The 25,772-nt window shown below is 36.4% G+C and overlaps 2 protein-coding genes across 4 annotated transcripts in view; one reads left to right on the top strand and one right to left on the bottom strand.

Annotated features, from left to right (window-relative positions):
• The window catches only part of LOC106137422 (phosphofurin acidic cluster sorting protein 1), a 93,123-nt gene that overhangs the window by 51,257 nt on the left and 16,094 nt on the right, over positions 1–25,772 (top strand). For all 3 annotated transcript variants that reach the window (XR_009657242.1, XM_060949151.1, XM_060949150.1), the window contains exons 2-5: positions 17,036–17,263; positions 21,115–21,208; positions 24,168–24,327; positions 24,767–24,906. Coding sequence is in view for 2 of the 3 variants with exons in the window: in XM_060949151.1 (XP_060805134.1) it covers positions 17,036–17,263; positions 21,115–21,208; positions 24,168–24,327; positions 24,767–24,906 (622 nt within the window). In the remaining variant the exon portion in view is untranslated. The remainder of the gene's footprint in view (positions 1–17,035; positions 17,264–21,114; positions 21,209–24,167; positions 24,328–24,766; positions 24,907–25,772) is intronic.
• On the bottom strand, positions 1,761–15,693 carry LOC106137399 (NADH-quinone oxidoreductase subunit B 2-like). The gene is made up of 5 exons (XM_060949215.1): positions 15,629–15,693; positions 11,120–11,339; positions 7,430–7,557; positions 2,969–3,194; positions 1,761–1,877 (listed from the first exon to the last, which is right to left on the bottom strand). The coding sequence occupies exons 1-5, from the start codon at positions 15,691–15,693 to the stop codon at positions 1,761–1,763; spliced, it is 756 nt and encodes a 251-aa protein (XP_060805198.1).

Raw genomic sequence — 25,772 nt, 5'->3', positions numbered from 1 at the left:
GCAAATTGAAAGAAAGAGATATTGAAATCGTTAGATTCTAGGGTGAGTTCACAACCCTTCTTCAAATATTGATAATATTCCGAAGCCCAGCCATCGAGCTTAGACGATAACCACATAATGTTCGAACGACATGGTGATTTAGCGGCGTAGATACGATAAAGGAACGGAAAGTTGTAGTAGCGCACGTGAATAGGAGAGAGTTGAATTGATATCTCGTGGAAACGACAAAATTTTAGTTGATTAAGGTAATCGCGTTGCAAAATTGGAACAATTCGTAAGGGAGATAGGTATGTATGTAGATAAATCAAGCGCGCCCAACACCTTTGTGTTTTTTCGACTCACGTGCTCAAAGAAAAGGAGCAATTAACAAGATTGGCTACCATGTTATCATGACTAACAATCATGGAACAATGATAGAGGGTATGCAACAAGAAAAAGAAATATCGATACTGTACTTATCGCGTGTACGGGTAATTGGGTATCCCACGTTCACGTAGAAAACAGATTACGCTTAGAAATTACTGTGTTACCAGCTTCACAGGTAACTGTTAAACAAGAGTACTTGTGGTTCTAGAGATTGGAAGAATAGCTATTAAGGAAGTGTATGTATGTTAAAACAAAGTTGGTCCTTAATATTTGTTTTAAAATATTGGCTGATTCTGTTGATCTTTATCTTTGCTATTTAGTCATTGTCATGTGTAAGCAGAAAAATTGTGTTACTGGGCTCATTTTTGTCCGCATACTAATATCAGCTATCCTCTTACTGATCTTGAAAATATCAGTTTTTTCTAAAGTATACTCATCTTTAACTACGAATTCTAAAATTTTAGTATCTCTTCACATCAGAATAGTTGTATTGCCAATGCCAATACCATTATAGTTATCAAGATCATTAAATAATCATTGCCAAATAAAACCCATGACATTATGATACCTTTTATGAGTGAGTATGTTACTAATTTTTTTACCTAATGTATGTTTGACGTGATGAATGTGCAATCTTCTTATCCTTGATTTTATCTGTTTCAGGTAATGGAGCCGTATTTAATGCCATCTTTTTTCTGGTCAAATTGATGGATTAAGATAAGTCTACCAAATAAGATATGTCTATAGCAACGGTGAGTGATTTCATTTATACATACATACATACATATGGTCACGTCTATATCCCTTGCGGGGTAGACAACAGAGCCAAAAGTTTTGAAAAGACTGAATTCTTTATTCTACTTTCTTTATACTTCACTTATACACGTGCGGAATGCCTACGACAATTCTCCTATCTAAAGCTTTAACTGGCTTATAGTTTAATTTTACCATTTACAAGTCAACCGGTAGCGTTTGAATAAATTTCCTATTGATCTCCTTTCGTAATTTTTCGATTTAACTATATTCTTGTCGTCTTGCTTTGAAAAATTGTTTTATTTTTTATTTAATCTTTAATTGTCTTATCTTATGAATCTTAACGATGTGTACAATTCAGCGGTGAAAGAATTTTCTTTAAAGATTAGCCTTTATAAATAATCAAGGAAAAAATTTTTTATTCTATATAAGTATAGATTTCCGACGAGTTTGCACGAAAAGAGTTATGAGAGAAGCGACAGAAGTATACAGAGATTATAGCTAGTGGAAAGATGCCGTCTACACCTTTGGAGAAAAAACGTGATTATATGAATGTATGTAAATATACATTCAAAAAAACTCCGTTTTCTTGACATAGCCACCTTAAAATAAAACTAGGTTATACTGCAAAACGATAATTTTTAATGACGATACCACACCTGGACGACCCTCATTCGCTTCACCTTCTTCTGCAGCAGCAGCATTCCGTACAGCAGCGCTTCAGCTGTCGGTGGACAGCCAGGCACATATATATCCACCTGAAAACCAAAAAAGAAATGACGTTTTGTCTTCTGGTCTTTCTTTTTAACGATGGGCTGTAACTATTCTAATCTTAATACCATTATTAAGGCATCGAGTTTAACATAAAGGCCTTTTGTTTGTGAAAGTTTGAAATTTAGAGGTTCTTTGTTCAATATATATTTATCTATACGGTTAGCAACCTCCCTCTCCTTGAATCTTAATTTCATGATTGAAACATCCACCCAAAACATGGCCTGACGTTTGTGATTTCTGTGATTTTATTGTTACTCCCATTCGCAACCCGTACTCGAACCCGACATGAAAATCCCTTATTTGTCGCTTATAATAAATCAGGCCCTTTGTCACTTATTCTACAAAATTTATTGCCGAAATAGATTTTCTCTGAATTTTATTTTGACTCTTTCCGTGGATGCATTTTTAGTCGCTATCACTAAAATAATCCTTAGGTTTGTCCCAAGCTAAACAGGATCTGGATAGCGCATAGTCCCTGACAATGCCGTCTGCTTACGTCACATTCATATCCTCTGACGTCCTCTGCACTTGCTGCGTCATAACTGAATGATCATCCTTGCTCATCCTTTCTGCGTTGTTTCTATTCAAATCTAACAATGTCTTGTGTAACTACGTAAGCGGCTTAGTGGTCAGAATGAATGCGTACAATAAGAATTCATTAAGATGCTTTACGTCAGAGAAGTTTGTTTCTTGAAGAAGAATAATTGGTTATCAGTTTACCGTCTTAGATCCTTATAATAATGCCTTAACAATCTAGCATTGTTTATTTAGCCCAAGAGAAAACCAGCCCATGTGCGTGTATTTACTAGCAGACAAATTCATAATGACCATTAATTATGGATGTTTTTGTCTGATAGTAACATTTTTATTTACGAATACAAAGATCCTGACTTCTATTACCATTTTTCGAAAAGGACATTTTACGACCAAGAGACATTTTGAGAAAGAGACGTTTTGCGTCCGAGCCGTGCGAAAGCGCTTGCAGTTCCCTTTTGCACCCTTTGGAGGCACTTGGGGCTGGGAATCATGTAACCAGTTGTTACGAGGGCGAGAGTACTTATAAAATCAATCTCACCGGCACAATTCTGTCGCAACCCCTAACGGTGGAGTACGTGTAGTGGTAATACCCCCCACCATTGGCGCAACTGCCCATGGACACCACCCATCTGGGCTCGGGCATCAGGTCGTAGGTCTTCCTGAACACGGGCGCCATTTTGTTGGTCACTGTACCCGCGACGATGATCACGTCGGTCTGACGGGGAGTCCCGCGGAAGACCATGCCGAAACGGTCCATGTCATATCTGTAAAATACGTTAAACATAGCAACAAGGTAACAAATGTCTTTGACATTTCATCAATTTAGGAAATTGATTTGAAAAAAGATATAATGTTTAGTAGGTATGTGGCACATTGAATTTCTTTCTTCTTCCTTCAAAATTGATCAACAATAGTTATTATATTTAATAGTTTAATATTTGGACCTTGTGATGTTTGTATGGCCAAAACAAAAACTATCTATCTAAACTAAGATTGCTTCAGCTTTTAATCCACCTATTATCTGTAAATTTTTTGAATGAATGGAAATCATGCAAATTGTTTGAAGATTAGATTTATCTTTCACAAGGCAATATAAAAAGTCAAAACCAAGAAAAACCGAACTAATCCAAATTTTCTGTTTTAATTTTAAAGAATAACTATCAATAAAATAAAAGAAGTTCTTATATTCTTTTACAAATACAAATTTAAAGCAACGACATGGATCATACATTATTTCTGTAAATAATGTTAATTAATTCAGGTGTCAGACATAATGACGTTGAAAGCATCATGTCTTTCCGAAAATCTGATGAGTAGACGGCGTTGTCAGTCTAACATTGATTTTACGAAATTGAGAACTACAATATATGTATATATAGGTATAGCTAACCTTGAATAAGGATTACTTGGTTTGCTATTAGTATAATTAAGTGGCCTCTTATGAATCCATAGCAGATTTTGGAGTCGTGGTCCCATCTATTTTGTCTCATTTAACCAAAACTAGATTTCGTTACACCAATACTTGGTGAGGATGCCAGTAATAGGCATAACTCATGAGCTCAGGAATAGATGGTTAGTTCCTATTTTTTACTGTCAAAATCAACATAGCCACTGTATACATTATCCAACACAAATGCTTGAATGTGATTGATGTTTAACCTGATTCCAATGACATTCAGGAGTGAATGCCGACATTTGACCTTTGAGGCGTCTCACTTGTAATCTTCGAGTGATTTCTGAACAAAAGCTACGGATACAATGGGAAATAGACATAATAGAAATGAACAACCATGTCTACTTTGTCAATAAATTCAATCTGTCTGTTATAAGAGTTCTTTTGTTTGCGGACTTACGAGTAATTTAAGCATTTTATTATTGAAGGTAGATGGATGTTCTAATTTATTCATTTCTTTTTGAATTTGTCCAAAGAGTAAGCTCCTTTTCTATGGTACATTTATTCTAAATGTTACTAAGTGGGATAGACCGAAAATACCATAATTGACTAATATAACGGTGGTAGATAAAATTGAAGAATTGGACCAATAAAAAAATGATCATCTTAATCTGACCGAGGATGGCACACCTTGGGATTCAACGGAAAAATAAAATGTAACCTTTGGGCCGCAAACTTCAATCCGTAGAATCTGACTGGTGAATAACGCATAAAGTTTTGGTCGTGTGAAAACTTTTAGCCTCCATAAAAACTAAAAGCAGAATAAAGACGATATTTTTGTATAAGCAATAAAAACAAACGACTGAGAACGAACTCCGCACTACATTTGGCTTATTCCACATTTTTGAATATAACAAGAAACGTATTGCGAATATTCTTTTGTTTTCTTTGTAATGGGAGAGGGATGTTTGGTCTCTAGACGTTGTGATAATTTTTTGTATGCTTTGGATACCTTTCGACTTACTTTTCTTTGATTCAAGAAAGTACCTATTACAACTAAGCATTTTCATTGATGATTATTTCGAAATCATTAATAAAATTATCAGTTACTCAATCAAATTTGCAACCATATTTAAAAGAACATCTTGTAGCGTCAAAGATGATGATTTAATCTGCCTAAAAATTCATACATTCATCATACTACCGATTACATTGTTGTAAAATCAAATGAAGCACAGCGGGTAATCTATTTCCCACTTGTCTAGACTAACAAAGAGATGGAATCGATAATAACGTATTTATCAGATGAGCTGCGCGCACGTCAATTATGCAACAAGTGAACATAACTAGATCATTGGCGTGTGGATAACAAGCTCCAGTTACTTGATTATGATCTATAACATCGGAAAATGTAGTGAAAAAGTCGGAAAATGGCAAGTTTTTGCGGTCTGTGTAATAGGCTCTTAGATTCGGGCAGGTCGTCTGAAGTACTAGTATGATGAAAGTTCATGGATTAATTAATCGTGACACTGTTGTTTGTTATCCAATGTTATCCTTGCATTGCCTATGATCTACAAGCTTTATTTATTGCATGATCCGGGTAACGCTTTGACGGTATTCGTCCTCGTAACATGATTTCCCAGAGTCACCTCGAACTCTTGTACAGGTGACTATGGCAGATCTTTAATAAGTTTCAAAATTACATGTTCTACAATATAAAGCTACCGATTTATATGGAAAGTAAAGTACCATGGAAATTATTCTTACAGAACGTGCAATATTCGAACATTCATATTCTATAAATAGCGTCATCAAAAAGAGACATAGCAAAATCGTGTAAAGATGGCAACTTTCACAATTTATCGAAAAATCCTGGAAACATGTTTAGCAGAGCAATATTTCTGTTGACGACATCTTAAAAGATTGCGCACGAGGATTTCGGAGTGAACGAACTTTTTTAACTTCGTCGGCTCTGGAGGTAACTTAGATACAGTTTCGCACTGTCAAGGGTTTTATTTGCTCGTAACATGTTTATTCAGGCAATAAATCTAATAAAGTATCTCGAATAGGTTTTCATACCATTCGTTGGGGTGGTGTTTTACGACGCAGGTGCCACTTGTTCGGTTATGGTTGGGAAAAGTTGTTTATAAATTTTCACATCAGAGCCATTTCATCCCTTTATGTAGATGTCCGTTTGGTTCGCGGCACCAATAGAAAAAAGAATAGGACCACTCCATCTCTTTCCCATGGATGTCGTAAAAGGTGACTAAGGGATAAACTTGAGTGTTCTTCTTTTAGGCGACAGACTAGCAACCTGTCACTATTTGAATCTCAATTCTATTATTAAGCAAAACAGCTGAACGTGGCCTATTATCAGTATTTTTAAGACTGTTGGCTCTGTCTTCCCCGCAAGGAATATAGACATGATTATATGTATGTATGTATGCGCTTTGATGAATTATACATAAAGCTCCCTGATAATAATAATGATACGCTGTAATAATGTAATCAGGCACGTACATGTCAATTAACGTAACAATTTACTATCTACATTAAACTTTGTGGTGCATAATTCGAGAGTATTTTGCATAATCACCTCCGATTTTCATAGTTGATAACCGCCCAAGCCATTAGACGCTAATGTCACATTCGAAATGGCAGGATGTAGATATCGAATCAGATGTTCGCTAGAGATTGCTAGGTAAATTTGCGTTATGGTTGCTTTTAAGTTCAGACAATTTTACTTTATGGTTTAATGCGAGAATTGAATAAACAGATGGCGATTTAAGGATGAAGCAGTTTAGCCCACCACCTCCAGATAATGTATCTTTTAGCGGTGACAGAATTTTCATGATCGATTCTGTATTTCCTAAGATAAGCCCTCATAAACAAACAATGACAGTTACATATGGTACCCCTTTGTAATATTCGTGTAGATTTGGGGTAATTTTTTTTTAAGTTGTGACTTAGTTTAACCAAAAACCACCAGTACTTTCCTTGAGTTTGGTAAATGAAACAGTACAATACAGCTTCATTAAGCAACTTTTGTACGGAATTGCTTAATAGAACAAGGAAAAAAGGGCATTTTCTTCAACATTTTCCTTTGAATTGCGAATGTACGAGTAGTTTTTGTTGTGGCAGATAAATGTATTAGACAACGCTTCAACTGCATCGGCAGAAATCGGAAATTTTATGTACATTGAAAATACGTTATTACACGCCTCTTTTTTTCCTTTTTATCGGCTCTATCCATGATATTTATTTACTTCAACATTATCATCAGTAGCATATTATATTATGATACTTATTTCTATAGAAATTCAATCATAAAACTCATAACATATACCAGAAAGAGCCGACAGTCTCGAAAGAAGCCACTTTAACTTTAATTTTACTTTTAGGTAAGTTGGATGGCTTAATGATGCCAATTCGCATAGGTTGCTAGCTCATCGCCTGAATTCCATGAAGCTCGAAGAAAGTCCACGTTTATTAGACTTTCCTTTGATTGACTTTTATAATCTACACAAAAAAAAGTTTCAATAAAAATATAAGACTATATTTGTCAATTTGTCAATTTTTCTTTGAAAAGCGATGGGTATAACTTGCCTTGGTGCCGCATAGTGCATCATTTCTAGTGCACAGCAGGCGAGCCCGAAAGTGAGGGGCCAGATGGAGTTCTTCCTACCCCAGTTGAGGATGTCATCTGCTCGTGCCACCACCCATTCAGCTGAAGACTGAAAAATACAGAGCAAAATACATTTTTTTTGCTACAGTCGTCTCAACCCGTTAATCTGCTCTAATTATTCTATCAATTATCTTTCGGATTAAAATACAGGCTTTCATTCTAAAATTGAAATTATTTATATTTAAAAAAAAAATACGAAAGCGTGTTGCTGATGATTTTCTGTTGGCATTTGTAGAATAGAAGGCCCAAATTTAAACATCTTTAAACGTTTAAACAATAATATTTTTAAAATCAATAAAATTGTGAATGAAATAACAATTCGCTGTGTCGGAATCAACGATCATATTTCAAAGAAACTTATAAAAATTTATTCACAAACATAGATTCCTCCTTTTCCCGGAGAGGTAGGCAGAGACTAGATATTCCTCTTTTGTCAAAGTGATCGTGGCTTCTTTGACTTTATGAATGAATCTTTTCATGCAACCTCGAACCCAAAAAAATAAACAACTTGACATATGAAGGCGCAGCAAGTTGCGGGATTATCAGGTTAGAGGTTTGTCAATGTCAAATGGAAGATCAACATAAGTCGCAAATATGAGGATATCTCAAAAGCCGTAGAGTGCGGTCGCGCGGAGGGATTTGGGGGATTCGCACTGATGTGTGATTGGAATCCCAGGGGAGGAAGTGAGCGACGACGTAAAGTATATTATCGTATTGGTTATACCTTTTCGTGTATGTGATTTATAATAATTCAGGTTGACTGTTTTTTTTTTAAATTACAATTTTAGTTTTACGCTTTGTTGAAATTAATATGGTTCTTTTTTGTGGAATAGGTTGCTTAATTACATACAAACATACATATTGTCACGTCTATATCCCTTATGGGGTAGACAGAGTCAACAGTCTTGAAAAGACTAAATGGCTACGTTCAGCTGTTTGGCCAAATGATAGATCAAAGTTTTTAAATCTACATTAAATAAATATCTAGTGAATACAAAAAAAAAAACGTAAAATTAATAGAAGTATTTTTACCTTATGTTCAAAGTAGTCTTTAACTCATCCTTATACATTTGTTAATTCAAACTCGTCAGTTTATTAATTGCTACCTGACCTTTCACCGAAACCTTCTTTCCATAAATCATTAAAAGATATGCTTAAAAGTAACAGTAGATCGCCTACTAGCAATCTGTCCTATCTTTAAATCTCAATTCGAAACCTAACCTTCCTAGTCTTAAGGCTAATAACTGACCGGTAAGTGATAAATATGTGGTGTCTAAATTCCAGTCATATCGAAAAGTAATGTCTTAGTTTTATTTGTGACGGAGCTAGCTATCTGTAAAAATCTCAATTCTATCGTTAAATCATCCAAAACTAATTTAATATAATCCTTCCGAGTCTTATGGCTAATAACTGACCAGAAAGTTATAAAAACGTGATACGCGTGTCTAAATACCAGTCATTTCGGATAGTAACGTCCTAGATTAAGCTTAGTTTTATTTGTGACCTATCCCACATTTCCGAGCCGTTACGTTCCTACATCGTAAACGTCCCGACGTCCGGATAAGATCAAATTCACTCTAGTAATTGAAGCAGTGATAAGGGTCGTCACTGGCTCTTATACTAGTTCCTTCATAAGTGTTCGAAACTTCATTTCCATCGTTTTGGTATCCAGTGTTATTATAAAAACAAACATATGTGGAGAGGATGAATGAAAGGTTGACTTAGCAAATATACAAGGTGAATGAGAACGTTGGGAGGGGAAAGGCCTAAGCGAATGTACCTGGATTGTATGTATGTAAACAAAACATGTACACACAAATATAAAATGACGCCAGTGTAAACATATCTTTCATTTATTATGTCCGCAGCCTATCCCTTCGTGAATTTGGATTTTTCAAACAAATTTACTAATTATCTTAGGTTGTTGTGGCGGGCGATATCTATACGACACAAGTTTCAAAATCACGCGACACTATCAGTCAAAAACAGCGAAAAGCCTAATCGCGCAAGCAAAGATTTCACTGATTGGAGCATATAATATACATATGATATACAACCTCCGACACAACATCGTCGGAGCCGTGGTTCCCCAGGCATAACACCTAGCCTGGCGGAAGATCTTCCCATTGGTGGCGGTCGAACTGAATCATTGTTCCCGCTACCGTTGTATACTCCATCTCTTTTCCATGGATGTCGTTAAACTTAACTAAGGGATAGGCTTATAAACTAGCCAGCTGGGCTGTCACTATTTGCTTTTCGAGACTGTTGGCTCTGCCTAACCTGCAAGGGATATCGATGTGAGTATATGTATGTATGTGAGGTTGTATTTGTATGTGTAGGTCACTTTCTTTTTTAAGACGCTTCCTAATCATTATACAATCTTTTAAAAAAAAAAACTATGTTCTTAATTTTTGATACAAATTTGATGGAGGAGACAACCCTGTGCAGTAGGATAGGTATTTGCGGACCGGATTGTGGTTCGTTTAATTTGTTTTCGTTCAGTCGACCGATTCGGGATTGCCTCCCAGACTGAATTCTTGCAATTTACGATTTGTTTCTTTTAAACCTGATGACTATCGTTCACGCCGATTTGATGACTTTCAATTTATGTTCTTAGCATTTTGCTGAAATAAGCATCAAACTTCTTAAATAGATTTTGATGAGGCGTTTATGTAATGTCCCGTTTAAAAAATATATGATCGTTATAATTATCGTAAGCTTATAATAATACCAATTATTCGATTTGTTATTTTCTTTTCGAAAAGTTATGTTCATGTCATACAATTTTATTAACGGAATCTGCGCAGCGGTAGTGCGCTTCTCTGTGGCACCGGAGGTCCCGGGTTCTAATCCCGGCCAAGGCATGACGAGAAAAGAAATTTTTCTGATTGGCCTGGGACTTGGATGTTTATCTATCTAAGTATTTATCATAAAATATAGTATCGTTGAGGTAGTATCTCGTAACTCAAGTCTCGAACTTACTTCGAGTCTAACTCAATCTGCGTAATTTGTCCCGTATACATATTTCTTTATTTATTCTTATATCATAACGCGACGTGGCGGCGGTCTATCTTCATGATGGGCACTTCGCAAATGGTTTTTGACTTGATTAATCACTTTGGATAACACTTGAGGCATGAATATTTATGTGTCTATTAAAATGCATAGATTACAACGATGCCTAATCGCCTTGATTCATTACAGAAGTTTTAGGGTCAAAAGAAGTCAAACGGCGATAAAAGAACTTATCACGCCTTGATTTATCTGATGCCCTTTAACTTTTAGTATGTAGATAAGACCTATTGAGTCTGAAGCAGGCTAGAATTTGAGGGTGAGGCATAATCAATCGATAGACTTACTCTGTAAATAAATTTGAAAGCAAATTTATTCATAAGCATAGAATAATTTAGAATAAATAAATATAGAAGAAGCATTCCAAAAAGGTTTAAGACCTTACTGTTTTTTAAGCTAATATTAAAATGTTTCATGTACTTTTGTAAGGACTTCGGAAAGGTAATTTGGTTTGAATTTCTACCATTAGTACGACAACTGTTAAAGTTTTCAAATAAAAAAAAATCGAATTGAGAAGCGTAATCACAGTTTTTTTTCACCTGGCCAGGGTAATGGAACGGTGAATATCTTCTTTTCACCCCTGGCTGTATGAATTTCTGTCCGTGCATCGGCACAGGCGGGTACTTCCTCGCCTTACTACTGGTGCTTGCATTACGGTTGCTTGTCTCTCCGAGGATGGCGCCGGTTTGGCACAGAACGATGTCCTTTCTGACCGCTTCATCTTTGCCAGCGATGCTCTTGAAAGTACGTTGGTGGTTCCTCCGGGAGTTAAAACGGTTAAGTTAATTTATGCAAGGGTAGGACTTTGAAGTGGTTTATTTTACAGTGCTGTTTTGGATTTGTCTTTCGCTTCTTGGGAGCGTGTGTAAAATCCGTGGAATAATTACTTTTATATTCTGGTGTCAAGTGTGTTGGCTAATTTTTTATAATTATTGTACTTACCTAGGTTTCACCCGCGACTTCATACGCGCTAATTCAGTTTTTTCCGTTACCGTGTGAATTGGAGGGAAAGCACTTAAATCAGCCTTCGGTAAAGTGGAGTTAAAAGAACCTTTAAGCTTTGCGACTAAGGGTGAAAATTAGGAGACCCAAGAATGAGAAAAGATGCTTTGTGGTAACTAATTCTACTTTCAGCGAAGAAGAACACGTTTTCAATCAGATCTTATTATTAACAGTTTATTTTTTCAAAATATAACTAACGGTAACGAACGTACAGTGTATATCATTGTGTCAGATTATCTTATACAACGACGTGAAAATAATATACAAATACCTGAGGAAATCTCTCGCCACGATTCCAGAGACACGTATCATAATAAATCTCGTTGATATACAGATATAATGTAGAAAAAATATTGTAATTTGCTCTCGATTCGGCCGAGTCCACCTACGCCTTTGACGGGATCTGTCAGCTGTGAAATTGAGCGGTGCGCGTTCGTTCGGAATTCGAATTGGTTTTTGGGAGAAAAAGTTTTGAGTTTTTTTTTTTTATTATTAAAACCACAATTGAAAAGTTGTGCCGCCTGGGCTTCAGTGCTCTGTAATTTGTACTATTACAGTTAGTTCTAGTAATTACGCTCCAGCCCGTCTTAGGCTCTAGTGAATTGACAATTTGAGTACTTTATGAAAAAATAAAATTAGTTTTGTTTGTTATATTACATGCATTGATTGATGATATAAAAACATGCTATAGGGAATTTAACAAGTGATCTGCCCCGGATTTAATCGTTTACAATACACCGCCGAAGCGTAAACAAATCGATAAAATCGGTTTGCGTGCGTAGATGTTCGTGATTGGTGATTATAGCTTTTAGTGTCTTGTCGATTTCCGTAGTATTTATGTGGTATTTATAGATTAATTACAAGCCTGTGTTTATATCGATCGTTAAGTACCTACTAGTTTATTATAAATATATATAAAAGTATAGTTATATGTACATATCAGATCTTTGATCAGCAAAAGGCGATTTTAAGCATACAGCAATTTGCAATTTCAGAATAGAACCACTCCATGTCTTTCCCATGGAAGTCGTAAAAGGCGACTAAGGGATAGGCTAATAAATTTGGGATTCCTCTTGTAGGCGATAGTATAGCAACCTGTCACAATTTGAATCTCAGTCTTATCTCTCTAATCTCTTCAGTCTTTTCATGATTGTTGGCTATGTGTACATAGCAACATAGCAAGAGATAAAGTAGTTAATCTAGAACTATTGTTTTAATTTTTTTTTGCAATAATGGGTATTATATCTATCGTCTTTTTCTAAAAGCTTAATCATGTATGAATGCCACGTCATAGGGAATCCCGCCTGCAAACTAGTGCATAGACTAAAGTCTGTGGTATAGTATATAATACTACACAGCATTTTTCCAATTGCTTTGCCACTGGCCATCTCATTGGTCACTCCTTTCCTACTCATACTTTCCTTAACGCTGTCCATCTATATATCTTTTTCGGTCTTCCCCTATTTCTAAAACCTTCCACCTCCATATTTATGGCTTAGTTAACTAAGTTACTAAAAACTTGACGGTAGGTACTCATTGTAGCCTAAAAAAATATGTCACTCTGAAACTTTCCGTCGAACTCCCCCAAATAACGATAACGTATTCTGTGGACACCACGAACGTCCATTTTCCTCGAGGGATGGAAAAGTTGAGAATTTTTTTTTGCTAGAAGTTTTATTAAAAAACTCGACGTTTTGTTTTATGGCACATACTTTTTCATTCCAAAGGCTTACGGATATAAAAACTTCTTTCATTGAAGCTTCGCCGAGAGGCATGAGATTTTTTGGTATGAAAAGAGAAAAGTACTTAAATTTAAAAATGGCTTTTCATTTTAATGTGAATGTTGAGAACGTTAAACCGACAAGTTCCATCAAAAAATTGATGAACGTGGATGAAGCTGAAGAAGTATGTAGGAAATGGAAAGATGTTACTTTTAATCTATTGTGAAGAGGAGTGATCATACTATAAGGTCAAAGGTAATTCATGTCTTTGTGCCTTGTTGTGCGAAGGTAACTTTTATCTGGAAAAGACATGAGCTAATATGATAAATCGTATGAGCTAGGTCTTACCACAGGAAGCCTGCATTATTAATACGCGAAAGCGTTACATACGGACAAAATTACTTTCATAAAATCATAAAAATTGTCGGTATATATTTTTCTGTGATACTTGTGAAGGCCAGGTGTTACGGGGTCAGTATTCTAGATTTCTAGCAGTTTTACGAGAGCCGTCACATCTAGTTTGATTAGCCGACTTTCTAAGCCATTATGAGTGTTGGTCTTCACATGATTAAGCATATATGGAATGCTGTATTCGCTTTCTCGTTTAATAATTACGATTATTAAAAAAACTCTTCTGAAATATGTTACCTGATGCACCCTGCTCAGTTGTTCTTCGAGGCTTGGGATACCTTACTTCCTCTCGTCTTGTTAAATAAATAACGTAAATGCAATTTTAAAATGTTGAACTTTTTAAACTTTTCAGAAATGGATAACATTAAAACAACATTAGTAACAAGTTCTTGCATTTCATGAATTCCCTTTACAATTGATTGTTATTTGTACCATAAATATCTTCCAGACAGTAGCTATCAAAATAATTTTCTTGATCTCTAGGGATTTGCATTCTGAACTGTGTGTAAGCTCGCTTGCCAAGTAGGGATTTTCCCAGACAGTCCTAATCTAGATGCAATTGTAGCTGAATAAATTGTGCACCATCTACCACAGACTTTACGTGGTTGCGTTAAAGGATAGAATTAGAGTATTTTTCCTAGGCTTCGTTTTTGTATATTTTTTAGGCTGTTAAGTACCATGTACAGGTTTTAATCTATCCCAGTACTTCACCAAATTCAATATTGCAATCTTTCTGATTTGCAACCAAAAATAGAGGTCTCTGCCCGACCCCGTATCATACATTTTAAATGTTTTTCTGTGTGTCTATGATGGGTCGGTAGCGTCGAAGCTGGATCCTGTGGAAATATTTCTCTTTTACGAGTCGCTTGGTGTAGGTGTTTAGATGTCCACGGTGGCTATTTCGAGCAAGCTTTGCATTCGAGTTGTCGAGTTGGAAGTAGTGGTGTATATTGCATTTGGAAAGCAATTTTAATTACTTTTGGCATTACTTTTGCAAGACCGGTAATTGATTCGTGTAATCCAGGGGGGTACAAGTCTATATAAAAAATGTACCAATAAGGTGTGTTGGTCTGTGTGGATACATTAACGCTACTAATTTTACTGAATGACAAAAACTTTTAAACTTTTCCACTAAGACTATATCGACAGCGTAAAAAAATATACCAATACTTTATACTATTACTAATTATACTTTATTAGTATACTAATATATTATACTATTATACAAACAACCGAAAAACAAAACTTTTCTATAAAGACTATTGACGCCGTAATATAGTATTTAGTCTCCGGTTGCTTTATCATAAAGAGAAAGTAACTTTGGGGAGCTTGGGGAGAGGACAGGGGAGATGATGATGAGTAAGTAGTCTGATGAAGGCATAAGCAAAATGAGGGACTTGGGAAATCCCCCCGGTGCAAAACATCGAGCTATATGCTGTACCAGACATGCTCAACTACCTGCCATACATACATACATACCTACTCTATAATCACGTTCCTTCATATTGCCAAGTTGGAAATCTTTCGTATAAAAATAAAAAATTTCTTCGTCTCTAAATATTTTATGATTCCATTAGATTTTCTTGTGTATTTTCCCTAACACCCCGAGGCGAGGCTTTCGCCAAAATTGATTTATAGCGAAATGTTTTTTTTTTTATGAAAATGAAATGTTTCCGCTTTCCCAAGAACGTTTTACGACTGAGACTTGAGATGTAATTAACAAATTCCTCCATCCGCGACAAAATGGCGAACGCGGTATTGCGGGATCAGTTTAGCGAAAACTCAATTTGTGCAAACTCGTAACATTCCAGAGCTTTAGCGGTACTTTTATATGTAATGTAATGGATTTAATAAACCGTATTTACCTGTATGTATTGGGTTTTATCTTGGAAACTGATGTGTTCCCCGTATTACCTTTTACGCTCCATTATACCCCCCGGGGGCAAGATTTTATTGATTTTATCCGAATTCCTTCTCATCCCGCCCCTGTTTTACCGAAATGAGAGTATGATATTTAGTTCTTTGATTTTAATCAATTGAATCACGTAATTGTTCGTATTTTATATTTGGTGTATAATTACTCGGATTTCAGTGTTTCTCTTGTATAAACACACTTCTATAGTTCCAGCAGATTCAACTGGATACGTCAAATGTCTGCCAAGAAACTTCGCTTCAAAGGCGGACTTACGAGTAAATTTTCAGTTAGCTGAAGTCAAACTGTTGGTAAACTTCCCGAACGTCGGAATTGTAACTTTGTAAGTAATGGACCGTGAGGCGACATCGCTTCACTTTTAGAAAGAGAAAATATTTAAAACTTATATGTATATTAGGAATGAAGGTTGTAGTGGCCTGTGGGTGAAATGAAAGTCGCTTTAAAAGAGAAAACTACTTTAAGGGAGAAAGAGTAACAAACAAACACATACACACCTTTTATGTGAGTTTGAAATTGAGTATGATTTGGAATTCCCTCCCCGCATCTCTCTTCCCTGATATCCACCTAGGGCCACGAACACACTCTAAAAAAAACATCCTCTAAAACTTTCTCATTTGTAATATTAGTATGATTCGCGTTTAATAAATTGTTAAATACAGAAATATAAGAATTTTACACCTTTGTTACTAATTTATCACCTGAAACTGCATCAAAATCCGTTGTGTAGTTTTAAAGATCCAAGTTTACATACATACAGACAAAGGCGCAGACGCAGAAAGCGACTATGCTTCATACTATATAGTGAAAACGATTACAGCACGCTAAAGCAGATACATATGTATGTAAAATTGTGGTTAGCACAATTAAAGAATAAATGATTTACAGTAATATTGATTAGCTTAATTTTTGCCGTGTGGTTCCCTGCTCCAATATAAAAAAAAAGAATAGGACCACTCCCATCTCTTTCCCGTGGATGTCGTAAAAGGCGACTAAGAGATGGGCTTATAAACTTAGGATTCTTCTATTAAGCGATGGGCTAGCAACCTGTCACTATTCGAATCTCAATTATATCATTAAGCCTAACACCTGAACGTGGCCTGTCACTCTTTCAAGACTGCTGGCTGTGTCTGCCCCATAGATACAGCTTGCTATCCCATCACCTATAAGAAGAATCCCAAATTTATAAGCCTATCCCTTAGTCACCTTTTACGACATCCATGGGAAAGAGATGGAGTGGTCCTATTCTTTTTTATTTTGGTGCCGGGAATCTAACAGATATGGAAGAAATCCAAACATAATCGTAAATCCGCCCATTGTTTGCCCTTACTGCTGATGGATGATTGTTGCAATATGCAGAGTTATTTATTCATTAATTTCTTCTTTTTCAGACTATGCACTCTCAGGGTGACGCGGCTCCGCGTGTGCGGCGCGCTGGGCGAGGCCGGTGGCGGCGCAGCAGGCGGCGCGGGCGCAGGCGCGGTCATCCTCGCCGCTCGCATGCACAGCAGCAAACGCACGCTCCGCTCCAACGACATCGCCATACCGCCTCTAGACGTCGAGCTAGATCTGTGCTTCTCACTTCAGTACCCGCATTTCGTCAAACGAGACGGGAACAGGTATATTAACTTTTTGTTCTTCAGTGTCGTCCTCTTTTTCAACTTTGCGTGTTACGGTAATGACATTGTCATCCTCGCCGCTCGCATGCAAAGCAAAAAGCGTATGGTCTACTCTAATGACATCGCCATACCGCCTCTAGACGTCGAGGTAGATCTGTGCTTCTCGCTGCAGTACTCGCATTCGTGAAACGGGTCGGGAACAGGTACATTAACTTTTTGTTCTTCAGTATCGTCCTCCTTTTCAATTTGCGTGTTACAGTGATGACATTGTCATCCCTCGCAAGCTCTACTCCAATGATGACATCGGCATACTGCCACTAGACGTTGAGTTGGACTTGTGCTTCTCGTTGCAATACAAGCATTTTGTCAAACGGGGTGGAAACGAAATGATAGCTTTAGCCTCTTCAGTATCAGACACCCCCTTATCTTAGTGTGTTTTCGTGGTGACATTGATATCATCAAGCAAAGCGGCAACCGACGCTCCCAACGATATTTGGATGTCGTGTGAGATTTGTACATCGCCTTACAGTATCCGCATTTTGTTAGAGATGAAAACAGGTACAATATCCATTGCTGTTTCAGTGAGTTCTTTATTTTTGTGATCCTAGACATACATATATTTCTACGCTTGTCGTATTGGGAGCAGCTGTTTTATCCCTCATGAACTATTGATCTTTCTCCTTAGATACCTGCAAATCCCACACTTGTTTTGCCTTTCAAAATGTTCTTTACAAAAATCTAAATAATTGATCTCTTGTGATTACCGATAAACTGTCAAATAGAAACTTTTATGATTGTAAGCTCAATTGTCATAAACGGTAGACTCTAAACTCTCATCGCAGAACCCACATGCTGTAAAATTTAATGAGATGGAAACAGGTAAATGTGTGTACTTTACCTTGGCAAGGATGTCATTATCCTTGGCGGTTCGTGGGAAAAAAGCAAATCGTAAAGGGTAATTGTAGTCAAGTGTCGCGCATTATCTAATGTTAGGGCCTGGATCTGCGCCATAAAACATTCAGACCATTTGAGTGCGCTAATGGCAGTGGGGAAGGCCCTCTTGAACTAACACAGTAATGTACTTATGATAATTTGTATGTGTACAATGTAGGTACGATATCAATTTAAAAGTCAGTTTTGGCTGAAAACTAGTTCGATTTGAGGCCAGCGGATACCCGCCGAGTCCGTAAATGTATTGGTCATGGTTGCAACCTGAGGCCAACTGTTGCCGTATGGTTGCTGTCTTTTATTTGTCAGCATACACAACATTGATACTGTCTGTGTTTGCGTAAGTGAAACTCATGTTAAAGCTGTACAGTAAGCTGTTACAGAACTTGATCATATGGAGAAAACCTACATCATGTTGTGTTTCACGATAATAAAAGCGACCACTCTTATCGTAACGAATCATACTGTACATGTGAACTTAAGCAAAAAACCGACTATTGAAACTTTTAGCGGGAGCGATGATTTACCTCGAACGCCACCAAAGGGAAGATCTTCCACCAGGCTAGGTGTTATGCCTGAGGATCCGCGGCTCCGACGATGATATATCGGAGGTTGTATAAATATGCTCCAATCTGTGAAATCTTTGCTTGCGCGACTTAGGGATTTCGCTGTTTTTGACTGATAGACTGATGGCGTAGAGATGTCGCCACAAACTCATATAGCTATCCTTACTCCCGGGGCTATTTTATTAGAATGCGAAAATTAAGACATAACTTTTTAAAACTATTGTTTATCATCTTCTTTAGTTATTTTCTTTGAGACTCGTAAATTCGAACTGGCCCCATTTCTTTACTCCGCCGAGAGGAAATAAATCGGTGTGAGTGAAAAAACTGTACTGAATAATCTGCTCGTTTTTATAATTTATCGTCAGTGTGCAGGTAGTTAGCATTTAAATGATAAAACAAACATTTGAAGCACAACACCTCATGTATATTGTCTTTATAAATGTACGTTATTTGCATTGAGTCATGGAAACTCTAACTGCAAAGCTATGTCAATGGTGCGATATGACATGATACATCATCGACTAATTATTCTATTTGAGCTGAGGTAACACCTTGTGGAAATGGAGGATTAACATTGCCATACCTATGCCAGCCTGTGCTTCAAAATGAACTGATAATATCAAAATGCTATGTCTCTTAGAACACAACTTAGCATAACAGATGAGGGTAGAACAAGAATTGTGAATAGATGAGGTTTGTTTGATAATACTGTTCCTGGTATTTTATTTCAGTTTATACTAAACACGACGATTAAAACTGTTGAACTAACTTGTAATTCCAGTTCATGAAACTTTCTATGTAAAATCTCGTTCAAAACGTTTAATTATATCGTAACGTAAGCCACAGAAAACTCGGACATTTTCGACAAGCCTCGCTTTAGTTTACGGCTTGTTTTATTACTTTGTACGTTTCACTCACTCATGTTAAATGTACCGCGAATCAACGTGAGCTTTCAAAGCTTTGAAACTTTTTGAAACATGGACTCAGAACTTTAGTTAGTTTCTACGAAATGAGGTTTAGGATCAAAACGTGGATACAAATGTTTATATTAATGATTTACCTCAAAAAGTACAGCAAAAAATGGTACTGTTTGCAGACGATAGCACTGCAATTATTAAATGTGACGACCCGAAGGAGTACGAATATGACATAAATAATACAATAAATGATATAATTCAATGGTTAGAAACTAATAATTTAAAAATTAATTTAATGAAAACTAAAGTTATGCAATTTTATAATAGAAAAATACCACCTAATCTTAACATACAATATAATAGTCAAAATATTGACGAAGTTCAAACGACAAAGTTCCTTGGCCTTACTGTTGACAGTCAATTATCATGGTCTTCTCATATCGAAGAAGTATGTAAAAAACGAAATGAAATGTATCTAAAAAAGTTAAATTAGAAGCTGCATTGGTGGCTTATCATGGTTTAGTCACCCCTCATTTAAACTATGGTGTAATATTTTGGGGTAATGCGGTAGAAGTTAACAAAGTCTTCAAGGCCCAAAAAAGATGTATCAGATCGATGTGTGGACTGAAATCTAGAGACAGCTGTGTGCCTATGTTTAAAGCACATAAAATGTTAACATTACCCAGTATTTATATATTAGAAGTTTGTCTTTTTGTAAAATCTAATCCCCACTTGTTTACAAAAATAGCGGACATAAGAATGAGGCCAGATCGTGTGAGACCTCAATACCAGCAAAAGTTGGTTATTGGAGGACATCATAAATCTTTGATAAGTAATAATGTGATCGGGATGGCTCCTAAGATTTTTAATAAATTGCCAGATAGTTATAAGACCGAAGATTTAGTGACATTTAAAAAGACAATTAAACAGCTTTTAATAGAAAGATGTTATTACACTGTTAAAGATTTTTTACAAGACAATTTGACATAATAATTCGATTTAATTTATATAATTCTTATTTTTGATGTGTGTACTGACATTTTCAATTTTATTTTAATTTTTATGTTGACTTTATTTTATATAAATGTATGTAATTAATTATTGTACGTCTGTAAAGACAGGACTCAGTGGTACTCTATACAATTATATTATCTTTTTACCTGTGCTCCACAATAAATAGATTTGATTTGATTTGATTTGATTTGATAAGTTCAAAAAAGCTTTTAAAACTTTGAAGGCATTACGGATGTCTGACTATTTTTGTAATAAATTCTTTGCCTTTACAATTGTTTCTGAAACGAACGAACTGGTTCTTTGAGTTAAAATTTTCATAACGCATGGAAGAAATCTGTATTAAAATATTGATAAGTGTTATGCGATGTTTGTACATATTTTGATTTTACATATAATTTTCTTACAGATTGCAGATCATGCTGCAGAGGCGCAAGAAGTACAAGAGTCGCACCATCCTCGGGTACAAGACCTTGGCCGAAGGCGTCATCAGAATGGACCAGGTAACTTTCATCAATAGTTTTTATCTTTATCACTACAATCTTGTTAGTGTGTCCACTCGGACGGATCATGTTTGTGATTCGTTACCGTATGAAAAATTAGACTCACCCAATCTAAGATCATGGTGAAAGGCGTACCCCGTGCTCCTCCAGATAGGTGAGAACGTGACCGGGATTAACGTTAGTAAGAATGAAGAAGTATTTGATCATCGACTTAACCAGAGGCACCTACAGATGCTTTAGTTTAGTGTGCAGTAATGCAGTTGTTAGCTTACCTGGACCCTCCTTGAAACTTTTTGCAACGTGTTTTATATTTCCCACACACACATACACATAATCACGGCTATATTCCTTGCAGGGTAGACAGAGCCAAGTTTTGAAAAGATTGATAGGCCACACTCAGCTGTATGGCTTAATGATGGAATTCGAAAATTTCGGGACAGAAATACCCTATATGTTGTTGCAGGTTATATTCTTTCCGTGTACTGAATTTCATCGAAATCCGTCCGATTTTTCGTGAAAGAGTTACAACCACACATTCTCAAATCCTTAGAAACCTCTGCATTTATAATATTAGCGGAATAGGTTGACATAAAAAATATATAGTCTGTCTCGGGATGGTCCTGAACTGAACACAAAAGTTATTTTCTTAAATTTAAATGGGATACATTCATGGTTGTGTTAAAGGCAAAGAATAACAAACTGTTGTGTTGCTGAACAAACAGACAGTACGATACGTTTGTGAATTACCGTTTGTGTGTTTGTACAAATGGGGAGAGCACTTGCGCACTCGCTTATGAAAGACAAGTTTCAGTGAGAGATCTCTTCCAGGTTATGTCAATTAATTAAAATATGTATAACGATTTTGCTTGTTGCGTTTATAAGTGTTTGCTTATATTAAGTCACTAGCTGTGCCCGCGACTTCGTCCGCGTGGAATAGTTATTTTGGGCATCTTTGAAGCCCTCAAGGATGATTAATTTACCCGGCTTTTTATCATATTTTCCATTATTTCTTCGCTCCTTATAGTTGTCCATGGTCAAAAGGCATACCTTGGGCTCCTCTCCAGTGTGGATGCAACCGGGAGTAAAGCCAGGAGGAAGAAGAAAACATACATAACTTTCCTCATCCATATACCGTGACATACTTCTATTATTTTATCCACATTCTTCACTGTCTTCATACAAGCTCCTCTGTTTTGGGGATTTTTGACCTGACCTTTCGCCAGGAAGTCCCCGATTTGGTCAAAGTATAATAATTTAAATATCAACTCCTAACAACATAAAAGCCTTCATAATTAACAATATGTTTCTTAAAATTTCACTTTTCTACACGAAATTAATCCACCATTTTGGGCATTATCACCGTGAACTTGGCAGTAATAGCCGTACAATTACACAGGACATTGGAGTCAGCAAATTAATGAATCATTCAATTATCATACCGTTTGGAGACCAAATTTATGTCCTCTCATTATGTTTTTAACAGGTTGGTCAGATACATATATACGATCGCATCTTTATCCTTTACGGGTAGACAGAGTCGACAATCTCGAAAAGACTGAAAGGGATGTTCAGTTTTAATAATGATGTTGATAATGATGATCCAGGCTTAATGATGGAAATGAAATTCAAATAAGAAATTATTAAGAATTCAAGAATCTCAACTTTAGTAGCTTTTTCCTAAAATAATAAATTTTATTTTATTTTATTAAAAGGCAACACAACAGACGCTAAGTAATAATATTACATGGTTTTATTATTAGTTAATAGAATTAACTTAGCATCCTAAGGGTTTAATTTAAGAATGTTAGACAGATTAAAGGATAGAATTAGAAATAACTATATAAATATTGTAATTTTGTCATGTTTTGTTAGGATAAGCCTCAGAACAGGAACTCCTGACTTGTTTAGTTTCAACTCCTGTCCGGTCAGAAGTCCAAAGATTATACTATTTCCATAGAGAGATACTATTGAGGAAAATTCCCGAGTTAACCTCAGGAATGTCAATGAACTCCACGTGGGATAACGATTTTACAAATGGCGTCCTGGAATACTAGCCGCTTGTTTTAATACCTCTATGTCTAAACGATCTAGACCTTAGATCTAGCTAATCCGATGGACTCCCAGGGTGGACATTAGACAAAAAGATTGAGAAAATCAAGATTATTCGCCCTCTGAAGATCCCTAAGCTATAAAATCTCGCATTTACGAGTATAGAGTGATTGGAACGGCGCGTCTGTCCAGACATCTTTACCTAACTAGGTATAAGAAAACTTTATACGTCTATGTTTTGTCAGGGCGTTCCATTTATGCATAGTAACATCCGTTAATAAAACTAAAACAAATCTGAATAATACTAATTAAGGAAAAATTTTGAATTATTATCGAATGAAATTAAAAGAAAACATACATGATGTTCCTTTTTTGAAATGTTCGTGTTTAAACACGCGTCCCGCATTTATTTTAGAATCCATTTGATATTGTTTACACAGATGTACCTACTGTTGAAGTTTAACTTCAAATCAGGCGTTTGTTTGTACTCTATTTATATTGCGAACAAAAATTATTCTCCTTGGAACTTCTTCTTAATCGGTTACTCATTACTAAGTATCGTGACTCCCGACTCTGTCAACCAACAGTTTCCACTGGCTGCGATCCGTCGCATGGTGTAGCGCGGCGCTGATCGATGTTTCCAACCTCTCAGAGATCTGATCCGACCATCGCTTTGGACTATGGCCTCTAGGCCCTTTTCCCTCAACTTTTCCCTTGTAACTTAACAAGCTTAATTAGATTTCAGGAACGTACTCTTTATATCATTGCCATGTTGAATCATAACTAGTTACCAAAATGTTTTGAACAATCCTAGGAATAAACCCGCCTATCTATTCTGCATAAATTGTGTTCGTACCCTTTTGATGAATAAACTATTTACTAACTTAATTATTTATATTCTTGTTTATAGGTCCTACAAAGGTCTATGGACATGGAGTTGGAGCTGACCGGAGTTGGCGGGAAAGTTGGCGCGGCTGCTGGTCAGCCCATGGCAAGGCTATCCATCACCGGCCTGGCCTCCACCCCAGTAGACCATGACACGAAGAACAACAACACGTTGCTCATTACTGGTAAAATTCAGATACTAAAATCCAGGCTTCTGTGAAGTGAAAAACTAGCAGTTAGATTCGAACTTGTTCTACTATACAGTTCTATTGAAGAAATGCCAAGTTATTTCTTTGATTAATAGGTTTATAAAGATAGACAATTAAAGGAGCATGGATTCGTCGTCTCCATGTTTATTTCAGAATCTTATTACATCGGATCGGAAATGCATAGAATATAAAAACAGCGCTTATCGGTAAATTCATAACAATGCCATCTAGTGCAAATCGGTGGAACTACAACGCGTTGGGTGTTCACTCCTAATAAGTTCAGAGAAATGTATTAGATAACGCTGTCGATAGACACCTATACCCGCTGACTTCCCACAGATTCTACTTTAATTACAAATTGTTTTACATACTCGTAACCGAATAGCATATGCTAAAAGTGATTTATATTTTCCAGAACGAGGCTACTCAGACGAAGAAGAAGAGGGGGAGTTTAGCTCAGTGGAAGAAGCTGATGACATGACGTATGGTGCGCAGGCGCGGCGGCGGGCGCACAGGCAACTGGCCTTCAATAAGGAAGACCTGTCGTATACCAAGGTATTATGTTACCATAGATTTAAAGCAAATCAATTAATTTGAATTGAGTTATTTATGAGCTTGGACGTGGGATATAAGACAATAGAAATGTTAAAATGTACTGCGGTGACATCTTTACGTCACACCCTTTCAGCCAATCACAGCGAAATAGGCTACCAATTCAGCCAATGACAGCGAGTGTACGAAATTGCTTAAGCAAAGCTTCTACAGGTAGAAGCTTAATTACAACTTCTAACTCAACTGGCCCCGGTTCCCCTGCAAATCACTAAGCCAGGTCGAAAATCTTTCCTCTGCTGGCAGTCGAACCCGAAACATTCAGTAGCAGTATTAGTGCTACAGCGCGATTTAGCTTACTTGGTGCTATTGACTGATGTCGTAGCATACTTCGCTGTGATTGGCTGATGACGTAGTATACTTTGCTATGATTGGCTGATGGCGTTTTACGTAGAGATGTCGCCATAATACTATAGGAATGTTGATTTCCTGCGACTTAACGTAGTTTTCTGCGCAGAGCTGTCAAATGGAACACTGAATTAAGATGCACAATAAAATACTTGTGGTCACCATCGGTTATGCGAAGATACATTTACCAGTATTTATCATTTCTATAGTCTTATATGGTCCCGAATTCTATTGTTATGAGTAAATGTAGGGCTTATTTTTCTTATGCTGGGCTAGTTTATCTATAAACCTTGGCGCTGTGTGGGTTTAAGGTAGAACGCTATATTAAATTGTAATATTAGATGATGTAGTTTTTTTTTGTTTAAAGGAAAGCGTCGAATATTATAGAATGTAAAAAATAATAATAGAAAGGATAACTGAGATCGGTTAATATTAATTTTTGCTTGTTCATGACATGGTGATAT

Source organism: Amyelois transitella, chromosome 18 (assembly GCF_032362555.1).
Source record: "Amyelois transitella isolate CPQ chromosome 18, ilAmyTran1.1, whole genome shotgun sequence".
Classification (NCBI taxonomy): Eukaryota; Metazoa; Arthropoda; class Insecta; order Lepidoptera; family Pyralidae; genus Amyelois; species Amyelois transitella.
This window is presented reverse-complemented; position numbering and strand designations above follow the sequence as displayed.

Excerpts from the sequence above, each read along its gene's own strand:
- LOC106137399 (XM_060949215.1), bottom strand. The coding sequence starts at position 15,693 with ATGAGAAGGAATTCGGATAAAATCAATAAAATCTTGCCCCCGGGGGGT. Across the intron at positions 7,558-11,119 it reads CGTTCCATTACCCTGGCCAG|TCTTCAGCTGAATGGGTGGT; the intron begins GTGAAAAAAAAC and ends TGTATTTTTCAG. Across the intron at positions 3,195-7,429 it reads ATGCACTATGCGGCACCAAG|ATATGACATGGACCGTTTCG; the intron begins GCAAGTTATACC and ends CGTATTTTACAG.